This window comes from Solea solea, chromosome 6 (genome assembly GCF_958295425.1).
Source record: "Solea solea chromosome 6, fSolSol10.1, whole genome shotgun sequence".
NCBI lineage: Eukaryota > Metazoa > Chordata > Actinopteri > Pleuronectiformes > Soleidae > Solea > Solea solea.
The window spans coordinates 3,365,162-3,381,248 of record NC_081139.1 but is presented as its reverse complement, the minus strand read 5'-3'; the positions used below and the strand labels follow the sequence as shown (position 1 = coordinate 3,381,248).

Sequence of the window (16,087 nt, the reverse complement as noted above, 5' to 3'; positions counted from 1 at the left end):
CCCATGCAAATTAAGTTGTGAAATTGCTTTTGTGGCATTATGTCACCGGGCAGAATGAATGTGAACCAGCAGCTCTCCATTTTTCTTTTTTTTCTTTTCTTTCTTCACTTCCCCTCCCCTCTTGCTCATTTTCTCTTTGTGTCTCACACATTTTGTATTTCTCTCTGTTCAGATGTAAGAATGCATAGTTGATGGGCGGCTCTGGGAGTAAATAGTGTCAGCCTTATCTTCAGGGGTGGCATCTGTCAAAGTGTGTGTGTGTGTTGTTGTTGTTGTTGTTGTTGTTGTGGGGTAGTGAGGGTTTATCCGGGCACAGTAAATGATGGCGTTGCTTGTAAATGTTGTGAGAGCCGGGGCCACACCTTGACTGAAAGTTCCATCACTGTGGCTTTTATAGCCACGAGGGTTGTTTGGCCATTAGAGATGCAGAGGTAACCTTTGTGATGCAGAGTTTTGTTAGTGTGGTATATATATATATATATATGTATTATTTTCTTTGTTCAACGATAATAGAACAGTATTCACTTCAATGGTGCATGTGCATACAAGCCTTTTTCTCACATGGTATACTATGTTTAGATTTTGCACAGCGTGGTTGATGGTGTGATTATTTTTATTTTAACCCTTAGAACACAGAGAATTGTGGCTGCTTTGTTCCATTACTATGTTAAAACATACAGTATATCCAGAGGCTATAAGAATGTGCAATATAGAGTGTCTTATATTCTTATATTCTTTTTTTTCAATGTGATGGAAAAAAAATATAAACACACAAAAAGTACTCAAAATGTTTCAAATTGGATTAAATTTGTGAAATTTGGAAATACGTCAAAGTTCAAAGAAAATAAAAAGCTCTATTTTCTGACTTCTGCACAATTGTTGCTACTTTATATCACGACTAAAAATGCGATATCAAACAACGCATTTTTTAAAGCCTGAATATGCGACCTATAAACACGCCCCCACAGGACGTCCATATTAGGAGTTGTGTATTATTCCCTAAGCAAATTATCACGGGTGCACTTGCGGCACAGATCCGTGCCGTGTGAGCACCAAGGGTTAACATCATTCATCATCAATAGCAGCTTAGGCGACACTATCCAGACCATTGCATTAAACCTACGTTACAAAGCTAACACATGTTGATTGTCGAGAGATATAAATGAAAGAAAAGTCGCAAATACACTGTAACCAATACATGTTTTGAGCTGGAAGGCGATGGTGAGCATTCAGTTCACTTTCTTTGCCTCAATTGATTTATTACATCGACATTATTGACCTGAAGTCGTTCCAGTGACTGTTGCACATGAATGGGTCAATAGATGATGTACTAGTGTTGGTATTTAGCCTTTATATGCAATATGCTGACATCGCTGCAGAGCTCAGGAAACGCCGGTCATCTGCCGGTTGTATCTCCTGTGTGTCTTTAGTCAAATTCCTGCTTCCCCATTATTATTACAATGTCTGCACATAGCTCCTGAGAAAAAAGTGTTGATGATCACTGATAGGTGAGACACAGCGGAACGGCTGTTTGTTGACAGGAGTCGATTCATCCCCTTCATGTTACGAGCCGCCTGGAGGAAAGATTCCTTCTCTGCTTAGTGGTACTGCGGGCTGAGGCAAATCCATTATTAAGCTGGTTTTTAGAAAAAGGATGTTGTATAATGTGTTTACTGCTTAAAAAAGATACACATCGCACAGTAACAGTCATTCTGCTGCTCTGTTAATAATAGCAATCATTTTAATGACTATATTAAAAGGTTGTCATAGAATAAATTAACTGCCCTAGTTTGATGACGCTTTTATTTTTATATTATAGTCACTTATCGGATCACATTTAAGACAGGTTGACCCACTTATTGTGAACAAATGTTGTGTTATCTTAGCAGATATGGGAATGAGAGGAAAAGGTCGGCTATTGAATGTACTGTAGGTATTTTTTCCAATCCAATCCAACTTTATTTATAAAGCACTTTATAAAACAACAACAACTGAAACATCAGGGATAAATAAAACACATACAAATACAAAAATGACCTAATAGACCTAATTTTAGTGCACCACTGTTGGTTATGAAAAGAACACTGGTTGTAATGCAGACAGTAAAGCACTCAATGTCTTCAGCTGTTATTAAATGACTGCTTTTGTGTCACTAAAGTTGACAACAAAACATCATATGTGTTATAATGCATTTCACGGACGTCACACCTCATCAACACGTCGAGCGTTTTCCTGCGAGTGCACTTTTCCCTCGCGTCCCTCCCACTGATTTCCTTTCTCCGTTTTCACATAATCATACTCGATAATTCACACCACAGCCTCACGGCGTAAATGCGGTGAACAATTTCAATTTGGTGGACGCCATGTGAGCACAATAGTCAGGTGACACTTGGTCCTGATTGCTGTTGCCCTTTTGTGCTGAGAGGCATGTCCAGATTGTCCAGCACTCATACAATGATGACACATCCCTCTGCAAATCTCCATGCTGCAGCCTACATTGCCACCTTGAGGCCAACTTACAAAATGTCCTTTATCTGTCTTTTGCATCTTGTTAAATGTCACACAAACATGATCTTGCAAATTGTGTACGGACAGGAAGTTGCAGTGTAATGGAAACCACACGTTTCTCACTACATTTGACTGTGTTGTTTCTCTTTGGTGTGATGTGAAAATAGAGCTGCAACTAACGATTGTTTTTATAATCGAGTTAACTGTCGATTATTTTATTATTTATTTATTTTAAATATCAGAAAACCTTAAAAAAAAGTGCAAAGAAATAAAGAAAATATTCACATTTAAGAGGCTTAAACTATCGGAAATCTTGTTTTTATCATCTTCAAACTGATTAATCGATTATCAAAATAGTTGTTGATTAATTTAGTAATCGATTAATTGTATCAGCTCTAATGTGAAAATGTCTGCACCAATAATCAACCCTGACGTCTGATGTCGTGCCTGACCACAGTCAAGACCCCAGGAGTGCTTTCTATGTCGAGTTACTGTATTATCTTAACCTTTTAGTGGATTCTTATGTGGAAATGTCTGAGTCAGGTCAGCAGACGGCGGTAATAACAACCTTGTTAAAAGGAAACCTGCGTTCTGCCCATACACAGTATCACAAATGAATACTGTTAAAGCTGCCCCTTCGACCACAGCTCTGCATTTTTTTTTAAATGGGACATTTCATTTTCATTCTGCTCCTCTCTCACGCATCCCCTCTCTCCTCTGTCAGTGTGCAGCAGTGCGCCAGTGAGCATGAAGATCCAGCCACTGAACCGGACGGCGCTGATGGTGAGCTGGGAACGCCCCCTGACTGTCTACCACCCGCCCATCACCAGCTACATGGTGTCCTACAGCTGGGTGAAACGTGACGTCGCGGACGAAATCACCTTCACCAAGACGGGGGACCAGAGCATGGTGAGTCAGACCATCATATGCGATCATATGGTCCCTGTGCAAGACTCTGATGAGCTCACGGAGCCCCAGGTGTATGTGGCAGGATCACAGGGCGGCGGGATCGGCGGCAACGACAGTAAGAGATGACAATTTTTGATGAACTTTACGTGTGGCTGCCAGTTGATATGAGCACCCAGACGCGCCGCTGTCTAAGAATAGACACCTGGGCCTGTCTCACACATCACTGATCCATAACACAACACAACACCACAACAGACACATATGCTGTGTGGTGGAAAATACAAATAGTGTAGGTTTTTTCTGTCAGTTTGTTTTTTATTATTGCTTTTAGCATAAATTTGAATTCTAATCGTTCTCTTAAATAGATCTGTGTAATATAGTGTCATAAGTAACTCAATAAAATCAGTGTAAACTAAATAAATCTACTTTTTTTAACTTTTGTAGTGTGGAAACCAGTAAATACTTGATCAAGTCTTGTCTATTTTCAGGCACTAACTCTGAGAGTGTAGCTCCTCTGATCAGATCTCTCCGTAGATTTTGACACCATTTGTCGTGCGGTTCTATTCTTATATCTGAAAGATTAACTTATCACGACTCCACCTTCTCAGCATGCAGAAGGTTACACTTACACAGATCTTCGTTTTCGCACCATCTAATCTTCTCTCTGATTTTATACCCTTACAAAAATCCAACAGCGAGCGGTGCATGTTCACCGGTGTCCTACCCGCTCTACCCCGGCGTCACGCTTTCTGAAAGTGTGTATCGCACAGACTCTCCCTGATCGTGAGCTGCGTGTGTCACAGGACAATTCTAGAATACGTCTGGACCAAATCCTCCGGTGCTTAGAAACAAGGGAATGGATCAGATCATTACTATTATATTCACCAAGTCCTTGAGACAAGCAGGTGTTCCACCATTAAAGGATCAGTGTGTCACATTTAGGATCTATTCCAGAAATCAAATATAAAAATAGCTGTTTTGTTTTCGATTTTGTATAAATGACCTGTAGCTTTGAATGAACCCTTCATTTATACTGTTCTTGACTAGGTGTGTTTTTGCTTCCTTTAATATCAAGGTTTTTTTTTATAACCCTTGATGGGATTTGAACATGCAACTTTCTGATCTGGAGTCAGACGCTGTACCGTTTCAGCTTAATGTAGTTCAATACTGCACCCTGAGAGCCTTCCTTTATCTACAGCAACGTGTGCATTCTCTGTTTCTCGTTTTTATTTGAACTGTGCACATTGGCAGACGGGTAACACTTCTTGCTCTCACAATTTTATGATTAAATGATTTTGGTTATCAAGCTAAAATTTTTATAATATTTATTTCCTGGTGGAAAGAAATAGATATGAATTTGTGTGGCACGTCTGTGTGGTTTCCCCTCCGTCTGTCTTGTCTCTCAGTCTATTTACTGTCAGTACTCTCTCTCCACTTTTCTCTCCGTGCCGTCAGCCTCTCTTCATTTCCATTTCAATTTTGGGTTTGTATCTCTGGACACCTTGATTTGACTTATTTGATGAAAAATATACTTGCTCTCTGCAACACCCGAGGCAATCACTCATCTTTTCTGAGGGCCATTTGTGTACAAGTAAAGCCATTTGCAAACTGCATCACACAATTACATCTGGCAGGAAATTAGCTTTTTTTTAAACTTTGTCGAAACTGTGGGTTATAACGCGCGATAAGTAGTGAAGCTTGGAATAGAATACTTGCACTTGCAATGTGAATTAACTGCAGCCGCAGTGTTAAGTGCATTTTCATAACCAATTCCAATGTCACTTCCAAGTTTTTTTTGTTTTTTTTTGTGCAAATCCCAAGTTCTTTTCTTTTCTCTTGCAGAAAGCAGTCATCACAAATGTGTCCCCTGACATCCTGTACCTGTTCAGAGTGCAGGCGGTGTGTCAACATGACCTCCGCAGTGATTTCAGCCAAACACTGCTGTTCAGAGGTAGCTGCTTGTCATTGCATGTTTTGAAATTTGTACAAATCAAATACGACATAACGTTTTTTGAAAACTCTGCTTCCTCTCTGGGTTTTTTTCCCCCCACAGCAAATACAACAAGAATATTTGAAGGTTCTCGTATTGTGAAGACCGGGATGGTAAGACAAAGATGGCAGTGCAAGTTTTAGTGACATGTAAGCAGCAGTACTGTTGGATAACCACTTATTTTCTGCCCGTCTCCCTCAGCCCACAGTTTCTCCAGCTTCCTCTGCAGATATGGCTCCAATAAGTTCTGGTTCCTCCACTTGGACGTCGTCTGGAATCCATTTCTCCATTGTCTCCATGGCAACAGGGATGGGCCCCTCCTCCAGTGGTAGCCAGGCCACAGTGGCATCAGTAGTGACAAGCTCCTTGCTGGCTGGCTTGGGTGTTGGCGGAGGGGTCATTTCTTCTTTGCCGAGTTCGGTGTGGCCCACACATTCAACGCAAGCCCCTCAGAACTCCAACCGTCCGACAGCCACGCCTGCAAAGTCCAGCACTGAGCAAACGGGTGTCCAGGGCTCAGAGACGGACACCCCGTCTGAGGACAAACCGGCTGCGGGTGAGGGCGAGGACGGGGAGGGGGAGGGGGAGACGGAAGGGGAGAAGGAGGAGGGCGAGGATGAGAAAAAGAAAAAGCCCAAGAATGCACCTGATAATGAGGAAAATCCAGACAACAGCACAGTGTCCGTAGAGCCTATAATCCCCACCCCTGCATCCACAGCCAAAGAGAAAGGCGATGGGAAGCCGACGGCTAAAGGCACAGCGGTACCCGCGGGTACAGCGGAGGACCATGTGGTCGTCGTGGAAAAGAACCGCACGGATGCAAACGCCGTCTTCACTCAGGAGCCCCGCAATGACAGTTCTGAGATGCAGATCCCCGAGAGCTCCACGCTGACGCCGAAGATCAGTAGCGATGGCAGGAAAATCTGGCCTTTCTCTGTCCACACTGGTGAGGAGACCTTCTTCTTTCACACGGATAAGAAACAACCTCTGTTTAAAGTTTACACCTTTAAACTGAATTCCCCCCGATGACTCATGCTCACCTGTTGTCAGCTGTTATGCCAGACTTTGGTGAAGAGCACCAACACTTTATTATTATTTCATTGAACAAATATATTGGTTTAAGACATTTATCTCTGCTATTATTCCAGTCAAAGTCAAAGCTCTAGTCTTTTGTGTCAACACTGAGCCCCAGAGGCAGAAGAGAGCGCTTTGCCAGAGGGCTCGTGCCCTGAGGAATTTCCTTTTAGCATATATCACAACGGTTTTCACCAAGGGAGAACGGGTTTGAAGATAATTTTGCCCATTGTTGTGTAGTTTTTTTTTAATATCATCTTCAGTGCCATTAATAGAGAAATATTTTTTCATTAATGCTGATGCTGTGCTCAGGATTTCAATAATTTGAAGTTATTATCTGCTCGAGCAGAGGCACAATTTTAACTGAACTGGTTTGCTTTGAGTATCTTTTGTCGCCATCAGCCACACATGAATGTGACCCATCAACACAAACTGCACCTATTTTTTTAACCAAGATGTCTCAAGTTTATCTGCAAATGGAACATTATTCCTACACTTCTGTGAAGTTTTGTGAATTGGTGTTTATCCCTGAATGTTTTACGTTTCAGACCGGACCACTTTGTCCAACGTCACCCGAAGTCCACCTCCGGGAATGGGCAGGATGGTGTGGATTGTCCCTTTGGTGGTGGTGTCCGCTCTTACCCTGCTCTGCCTCATAATGCTGCTGATTGTGATGGTCTATTGGAGGTGAGGAGGACAGAGTCTATTACAGTTGACATCATTACAGAGAGGGCATTTGGCTTAACAGTGAAATGCCATTACGTCAAGCACAGAAGTGGCTCATCTTGATAAGATTATTACTGAGGAGGAAATAAAGCAGAGCTGCCAGTCACCCACACTGACCTCATCCGTGCACTTTTTTAGGAGAAGTGACATGTCTGCACGTGTGTCTTGTCTTCCCTTCTGCTCCAGTGTGTGTGCTACATGTTCAGACCTGTGAATATGTCAGTTTTAAGCACTTAAGCATATTTTTGTGACCATGTTTGTGTGCTGACATCACACCCATCCACCCGCCTGAGCGAGGGGCTGCAAGCCTGCAGGCTTCTGCACCCTCGCTGGGTTTTCAATGATCAATTATATATATTGTTTTTTATTTGTAGTGCATGCATTCCCACGAGGTGAAGACATTTACAAGTTTTCTTGAATGCATTATTGGGGCCTTTCTGATAAGCTTAACATACTGTGGACCCCACGGAAGTGATGAAATTCACCAAGGTCATTATAACCATTGGGTTAGAGCGTTTTCACACAAGTGCACTTTGCATTACCGTAATTACGCGACGGTTTGTGCTATGGGAAGAATTCTGACGGTTTCTGAAAGCGCTGAAGTTGCACTTCAAAGCAGGCATGTGGTTATTATGGTAATTTCACTCGCGCTGTTTCAGGAAGCCGAAAAAAATCAGCGTCTATGTCACCAGAAAGGGAAAAATATGGAAAATAGGACAAAACTCCATAAAAATGTATATTTAACATGTTTCATACTGCAAAATCTGGTGTTCATGTACAACTACAGTGTTTTCCTCATTTTAAATTGCTAATACACTATTTTATAATGCAGTGAATTGTAAATAACAGCCAGATATTGAAAGTTATTCTTGAAAAATTGGCAAAAGCACTTACTCACAGGACATTTTCTGGCCCAAAAAACTACTCATGTGCTGTTTGTGTGAAATTACTGTGGCGGATGTTTATGGGACAGCAACAGCAACATGTATTGTATCCTGGAGTGTAAATGAAAAAGCCTGGTTATCAGCTCCATTTATATTATGTTAAAAATCCAGACGACAGAAAACAACAGGACTGTCTTGGTGAAGTCGGTCTATAAATAAATTAGTGAGAGTTGGTGGTGTTTGAGAAACTGAGCAGGGGCAGCATTGGGTTTAGAAAATGGCCATCACAGCTGTTGCTGTGACAACACAGTTCACAGACAATGTCTGCTTCCCCTTGGGAAAGACCATGATAAAAGATGACGCTATCAAGCCGCTCACATTGTCTTTACTCTTCATGCTCTGTGTAGTCTCACTAAGTGACAGTGCTGCTATTGAAGTTAATGTCGTTGCTTGCAGATGTTTAGATAATTAAAAAAAACTTCACAACATTTCTCATTTGATTTATAAATGAAAAAAAAAAATGTAATCTATGAGCCGTCCACTGAAGTTTAGCAAGACATTAAAGTCTTTATTTTTAGCTCGTTCATTTTTTACTTGTTTGGCTTAATGTGTGAGTCTTTCTACAGTGGAATTAATTGCTGCAGTTACCGAGCACATCTGGAAGAGTAGTCCCGAGGTGTTTGAAAAAAGAAGAATCACGGTTGTTGAAGTGAGAAGACATCCTGTCTTGTCTGAGTGACTCTGTGGGATGCTTTACTCCACTGTCTTTACACTTGACGTTCATCCAGAGAGCTCATATCATCCCAGTTTCCATTTCCCCCAATGCAAACTATTCTTGTGAGGCCCCTTGATGTAGTCAGAGAGGTGTTGACAATGCTGGTTTGTTACCTACACCTCATCTGCACCCACAGGGAACCATTAGATTGGGAGTATGTGATGCAAGCCAGGGGGAGATCTCTCCTCCCCCCTCATTTTTTTCCACCCTCTCCTCTTCCTCTCTCTTTCTCTCTCTTTCTGTGTGTGTGTGTGTGTCTCTCTCTCTCTCTCTCTCTTTCTGTCTATTTAATGCTTTGCCACCTTTTTTTTATTTTTGTTAAATCTGTCTGAAAGGATGACAAGCGTCTGCTCATTCCTCTGCATCAAGTACAGGTAGGAATTAGGGAATTATTATTACAGTTATTGTGTGTGTGTGTGTGTGTGTGTGTTAGAGAGAGGGGGAGAGGAGGTGAGGATTAAGGCTAGAGAGGCTGTGCAATGCCATAAGACCCTCTATTTGTTATTGGCTTGCAAAAGTGGAGGAACTTTTATTTTGTGTGTGTTTCTTGTTTTTTTGAAACCAGAAAACATCCAGAATTGGTAATATTCTAAGAAACAAACAAACAAAACTCTGTACCTTGAACTCATGTTGTTCAGGAATGACCTTTGTGTGGAGATGTAAATCAAAACAGAACTTTTTAAATAGCAGCAGCTGGCATCAGTTGTATATTTTAGTCGAGGAATCCTCACAATGTGGCAGGGTTCAATGAAAATCATGTGTTTTTTTCCCTAGAGGTAATCTGAGGGTAGGGAGTGAGTGTTGGCGTCAGTTTGAGTAAAGCGTTAAATTTGGTGCTGTGCTCTGCGTGTGTGTGTGTGTACTGCTGAGAATTGTTTACCTGTTCCCCGCAGTCTGCTCCGGCTGTGTTTTCAGGAGCCACTTGCTCTATCTGTGTGCGATCAGCTGTGTCCCAAACTACTCTGGGGTTTTCATTAGCAGCAGTTTTCCCGCCATCCTCGTGTCACTCCGTTCGTTATTTAGATGGCGATGTCGACGGCCTGGATCTGAGAATAACGTGATAACGACTCCCAAATGCTATTTACTGTAGCATTATCTGTCCTGTGCATTACCCCCCCCCCCCCCCGGAATTATCTGGGATTGCATTATCTGATAAAGGTGTGTGTGGTTTGACTGTGGTTTGACTGTGCTGAAACCCTGCTGTGCTGCTCTCTGTGTCCCCGTAGGAGATTCTTCCAGACAGCTCACTTCTATGTGGAGGAGAGCAGCTCTCCACGGGTGGTGGCCAATGAAAATATCCCTGTCATCCCAATACCAGGTGAGCCATGCTTTAATCATTGTGTTAGAACATGCATGCATGTGCCACGTCATGTTGTGACTAAGTATGAGTGATTTCCAAGCAGGAAATGTGTGATATCCTGTTAAACACTTAAATTTGATCCGATTGTAAAATGTTTTTTTGTTTAAAAATGGTGATAATAAACATTTGTGATGTTGAGGGCCCCAACCACTCCTGCAGATGTAATTGAATCTGTCGAAATTGTATTGTTTATCCGAATAAAGCGCATCTATAAGACTTACAAAGGGGGTATTGACTGAGTCTAAATGACTTATGTCTGTCTGTGCGTCACTATTAACTGTTTTTCAATAGCATCTCAGTTATCCTGTCTGCGTTTGAGAGGGTTTCTGTCCATTTCCATGTGCAATGAGTCTGGGAGCAGCTCTTTATAAGAGCTGTGTGACTGGGTTTTCTAAGCCTTTTATGTTGCAGGCTGCAGTGCAGTGGCAGCTTGTCAATATCAGGCTTTATTTTCACAGCTGCTTAAAGCTTGGAGACACAACCGTGTGGTATCATAGGTGACGAGCACGGCTGACACTGTCGGTGTTTGTGCTACATTTTCTTCTGCTTTTTATTGTTTTGTTGTCTCTATTGTTGTCATTATTTCGTCTTCGTCCTTTTTTCCTTTTGTCGCCTCTCCAATAAAATATGGTGATTTATTCACAGCATATGTACACACTCTGTTTTAAATCACTTGCCATTGTCTTGGTTTAAATACAAAATGTCTATCTTTAACATATTTAAAGACATTGTTAGTCAACATTTGAATGTTTTAAATACAACTTTTCACCCAGAACAATTCTGAGGTTATTTAGACTGATTTGTCCTCTTGCCCCTTACGACATTTTGATAAATGAGTGGATTAACAAACCAGAATTCACCCATACACACTCTTAACCACTGAGGCAAGTGGGAGACCTAATGGGCCCCAGCTGTAAGGGTGTGTTTTTTAAACCATTGGCCGGCATCATCACCACTGACAGCTGGGTCCCCCGCTCTATTGTCCCTGCGTGATGGTGACCTGCCTTGAAGGTCCCTCATGTGTGATTTGGGGCTGATTTGGCTCCGATCAGACAGATGCTCCCTCCTCCGGTGAAATGCTCAAAAATACCATTGTAACGCATCACATTTGAGAAATTTAACCCTATGCTCTACTTAGCTGTCTTTTGTTTCCATTTGTAATCTTATCTAAACAAAAGCGGGATTTTTTTGTGCACACAGCAGCTAATCACTAACTTCTAATCCTGCATCATCCACCACAAACACTAACTGTGGGACCTTGCTGCATGTTCTCTGCAGATGACATGGATGCAGTTCCCGTTAAGCAGTTTGTTAAACACGTCATGGAGCTCTACAAGAACAACCTGCAAGGATTTGCCGAGGACTTTGAGGTATGCTGTAAACACCGCGTCCACGGCGACGGCTTTTTGAAGCATCGCCAAACCTCATATTTGTCTCCTTTGTTCGCGCCGACATTAGTGGCTTTTAGGAAAATGTGTGCCGGCAACTATTTTATTGACTGCCGTGAAAGCTGGCGCACACTGCCTCTCATATCTGCCTCAGGGTAAACTGTAATAGCGTTTGGTGATCCCCTGACTTTTCAGGACAAAGTAAAATGTGTTCAGTGCGTCGGCCTGTGACCAAATAGCCGCCTTTTACTGCTCGTGTTCCTCTCAGCTTGAGCTGTACTTTAGCTTTAGTGTGTGTGTGGAAGTGAACACGGGTAACTTTTCGTATACTGTACATAGCATCAGTGTGTACAGTGTGTAACATAGAGTGAAGCCTTCAGTTGGCATGAGGTTTTCTATTGTGGGATAAAGAGCTGCAACATAATATGTCGATTATTTTCTCGATTAATCGTTTGATCCATAAAATATCAAAAAACCTTGAAAAATGTTGATCGGTGTTCGTCAAACCTAGAAGTGATGATGTTCTGAAATGTCTTGTTTTGTCCACAAACCAAAATGATTCCCTTTTATTGATTTCTTTGTGATCCAGAGCAAAGAAATGAAGAAAATATTCACATTGAATCATGAAAAAAGCTCCAAACCGATTAATCGATTATCGAAATAGTTGTCAATTCATTTAGTAATCGATTAATAATCGATTAATTGTTTCAGCTCCAGTGGGATATTATAAAGACATGATGGTCCAAAATGATGGCTTCCAATTTGCTCTTGATACAAAAATAAAAATTGTGCGTTAATGAAAAACAACAATTCAAACAATCAGGTGATTTAGACAAAAAAATGTAAATCATTTCACCTGAACTTTACTCACTGGGCCTTTTAAAGAATTGCTCTGACTAAATAAAGCTCCACACAGCCTCTTCCACAGCCCCAGACAGTCTTCTGTGGTTGTAAGTGATGACAGGCTCCTCTGCACCGTTCATCTTCCCGCTTTTGTGCGCGTGTTATTTGCGAGTGGGGCTGCGTGTGAACATTAGTGGGATTATTCTCTGCGTGCCCTCTGTGTGCAGAGTTACTCATTTTGAACAGATGGTCGAGCAAAAGCGATGGAGAGAGAGGAGATAATTAGAGATGGTCGGTCTACTCGCTGTGAAGCCAGTTTAAGGAGCGAGGCAAAGGCTTCGCCCCTGAGAGGATTCATTTTAATTGGGGTCATTGGATGTGAAGCTTGTTTGCGTTGCTTTCAAATGCACCGCAGTGAAAAATGCAGCGGATATGAAAGCACATTGTTTCAGTAAATATGACCCTAACCCTTTATTTACATGACGGTAAATCAAGTATCTGCTCCATTCGTTCATTCATTCTTCTTTTCTATTTCCAGGAAGTTCAGCGCTCGACTGCAGACCTGAAAATCACAGCCGAACATTCCAACCATCCCGACAACAAGCACAAAAACAGATACATCAACATCGTGGCCTGTGAGTCGGCAGGAAAATCCCACGACGATGACGACGTCTGCTGCCGCAGAATCCAATAATGTTGTGATAACACGTTTTCATGCTTTTAATAATTCACACCGATGTGTCACTGCTTCCACTAGATGACCACAGCAGGGTGAAACTACGAGCGCTGGCCGGGAAGGACGCCAAACATTCAGATTACATCAACGCCAACTATGTGGATGTGAGTTTTATCAGCGACGTGATGTAGTTTTTATGTTGTTGTTGTTGTTGTTGTTGTTATTTGTGTTTTAATGGCGGTGAAATTGACCTGCTTGGTGCTGCATGTCATGCAGACTGTATTAAACTAAGGAGTGAGTTCCTTAACCTACTAGTTTAAGTTAGTGAAGCAGCCATATAAGCTCTATCACCACTTGTGGGTAGTTAATTGATAGGGCTGTAACCAACGATTATTTTTTCAATTAATTGAGTAATGGTTTGGTCCATAAAATAAAATGTCAGGAAATGTTTGTCAAACCTGGAACGGATGATGTTCTCAAATGTCTTGTTCGGTCCAAAAAACAAAAATGTTTCAGTTGTAATGATTTCTGTGTTATCCAGAGCAAAGAAATGAGAAAATGTTCACATTTAAGAAGCTTAAATAATTGAAAAAGTTGTTTTAATCATGAAAAAAGCTTCAAACTGATTAATCGATTATCAAAATAGTTGTCGATTCATTTAGTAATTGATTAATAATCGATTAGTCGTTTCAGCTCTAGTGGGATATTAAAAAGACATGATGGTCCAATTTGCTCTTGATAGAAAAAAATTGTGCGTTAATGAAAAACAACAATTCAAACAATCAGATGATTTAAACAAAAACATCTAAATAATTTTCACCTGAATTTTACCCTGTTAAAGAATTAAAGAAACCAGACGATATTCACATTTAAAGGAGATGAAAAATCAGAAAACTGGTTTTAATTGCTTAAAAACAATCAAACTGATTCTTCGATTATCAAAATAGTTGACGATTCATTTAGTGATCGATTGATAATCTCTTCATGACTTCTGTGTCGCAGGGCTACAACCGTCCCCGAGCATATATCGCTGCGCAGGGTCCTCTCAAGTCCACGTTCGAGGATTTCTGGAGGATGGTGTGGGAGCAGAACACTGGAATCATTGTAATGATCACAAACCTGGTGGAGAAAGGAAGAGTAGGTTCAATTCCCTCCATCACACACACGACTGTATTTCAGATGTGATAAAATCGTCATTCATGGAGATGTGTCGTGTCCTTCAGAGGAAATGTGACCAGTACTGGCCGATGGAGAACAGCGAGCAGTACGGGAACATCGTGGTGACGCTGAAATGCACCAAAGTGCACGCCTGCTACACACTGCGGCGTTTCCATATCAGGAACACGAAAGTTAAAAAGGTAACTAAAAGTCAACCATATGTTTTGTTTGAGTTCAGGTTCACGTTTGCACGTGTGCAGGGACCGTTAAATCATGCTGCACCAGTAAGACTTGAAGGGGGAACCCTCATGATTTTACATCTCAAAGTCTGAGGAGATCGACTGCATTCAAGGCTTTTGTTGCCCACGGGGAAGTGATGTCACTTCAGTCAGAGTTTGAAGAATGAAGGGTTGGAAATCTGAGGAAGGGACAGGTGGTAGGAGAGAGTACAGTAGACCACACTACACTGAACTGGTGCTTAAAAAAAGACACACACTTACCTACACCTGCACAATGATTGTAAACAAGAATAATTCTGAATTTACCTGGTAAATGACTAAAAGGCAACCCTTAAAATGTTGGCACTGAAGGTGAAAGTTAGGTTCACCAGTGCAACCAATGCAAAAATGTAGTCTGGAGCCCTGTGGCCTGTGTTTTTAGAAGGAAGTGGACACTATTCTATATATACAACCGTCAGTTGTTAGTTTGCATGATGGGTAACGGAGTATCCCGAAATGTGTGAGTCATTTAGTTTGGTGAATGTTTGTAAATTGTTTGTAAAGTTTATTTTCCTCTGCCTGTAGAGGATGTGTATACTGAGTATTAATGAGAAATCTCTTTTTTTTAAAGTTAATTGGCTTATTTTGTACATTGATGATGTTGTTGCTTCGATGTTTGAACCTTAAATAGCTCTCCTGGACGTGTTTCATTTGCGAGCCGGGTTCAACTACACAACTTAGAGCTGGGAGTTTGCGCGTAGTAAATACTAATGAGCAATAAATGAGGGGCGTGTGTTATCTTCTCACCGGGGCCTCGTCTGCTTTTATGTTTCAGAGCCAGAAGGGGAATCCAAAGGGGAAGCTGAATGAACGCATTGTGGTCCAGTATCACTACACTCAGTGGCCTGACATGGGAGTACCAGAATACACCCTCCCTGTTCTCACTTTCATCAACCGCTCATCAGCAGCCGCTCACTCTGCAGACATGGGTCCCGTCCTGGTGCACTGCAGGTACATTTCATATTTCCAGGGCTAAATAAACGAGTACACCTGTGTCAGGCGCTCACATTAGCTGACCTGGTTAACAGCTCCCTCTATGGGCCCTAACATTATGCTCATATTGCTTTTTTTTTTTTTTTCTTTCCTCCCCCTTCCAGTGCAGGGGTTGGGCGCACAGGAACATACATCGTCATTGACAGCATGCTGCGACAAATCAAGGACAAAAGCACAGTCAGTGTCCTGGATTTCCTCAAACACATCCGCACACAACGCAACTACCTAGTGCAGACGGAGGTAAGAGGAGCCCAAGTCATCACACTGCATTAGAAAAAGGTCAGGAGTGAAGACGGAGGCGGCGCGAGGACGGCAGTTCAGTTCAGTGCTGTTGGCTCGAGTAAAGGTCACGCTGTTACAGAATTGATGACAACACCGTACAAACTGTTACATACTCACCACAAAACAGATTTATAACACGTAACGCCGCCGTCTTCTCCGCCTCCTCTCACTATTAGGTGTGTCTACAGATCCCCTGTTAGTGTGAAGTCCTATTTTTAAATAGTTACAACTTAGTTTTATAAT

At 41.8% G+C, this 16,087-nt stretch overlaps 1 protein-coding gene across 2 annotated transcripts in view; it reads left to right on the top strand.

Moving 5' to 3' along the window:
* Positions 1 to 16,087, top strand: part of LOC131460692 (receptor-type tyrosine-protein phosphatase gamma-like) — an 89,345-nt gene that overhangs the window by 67,934 nt on the left and 5,324 nt on the right. Inside the window, exons 9-22 of one of the 2 annotated variants that reach the window (XM_058631395.1) lie at positions 3,233 to 3,417; positions 5,260 to 5,368; positions 5,471 to 5,520; positions 5,609 to 6,353; positions 7,030 to 7,168; positions 9,202 to 9,240; positions 10,093 to 10,184; positions 11,505 to 11,596; positions 12,996 to 13,092; positions 13,215 to 13,297; positions 14,136 to 14,270; positions 14,357 to 14,491; positions 15,345 to 15,520; positions 15,667 to 15,802. In XM_058631395.1, the coding sequence (XP_058487378.1) occupies positions 3,233 to 3,417; positions 5,260 to 5,368; positions 5,471 to 5,520; positions 5,609 to 6,353; positions 7,030 to 7,168; positions 9,202 to 9,240; positions 10,093 to 10,184; positions 11,505 to 11,596; positions 12,996 to 13,092; positions 13,215 to 13,297; positions 14,136 to 14,270; positions 14,357 to 14,491; positions 15,345 to 15,520; positions 15,667 to 15,802 (2,213 nt within the window). The remainder of the gene's footprint in view (positions 1 to 3,232; positions 3,418 to 5,259; positions 5,369 to 5,470; positions 5,521 to 5,608; positions 6,354 to 7,029; positions 7,169 to 9,201; positions 9,241 to 10,092; positions 10,185 to 11,504; positions 11,597 to 12,995; positions 13,093 to 13,214; positions 13,298 to 14,135; positions 14,271 to 14,356; positions 14,492 to 15,344; positions 15,521 to 15,666; positions 15,803 to 16,087) is intronic. The other variant, XM_058631393.1, reaches the window with a different exon arrangement.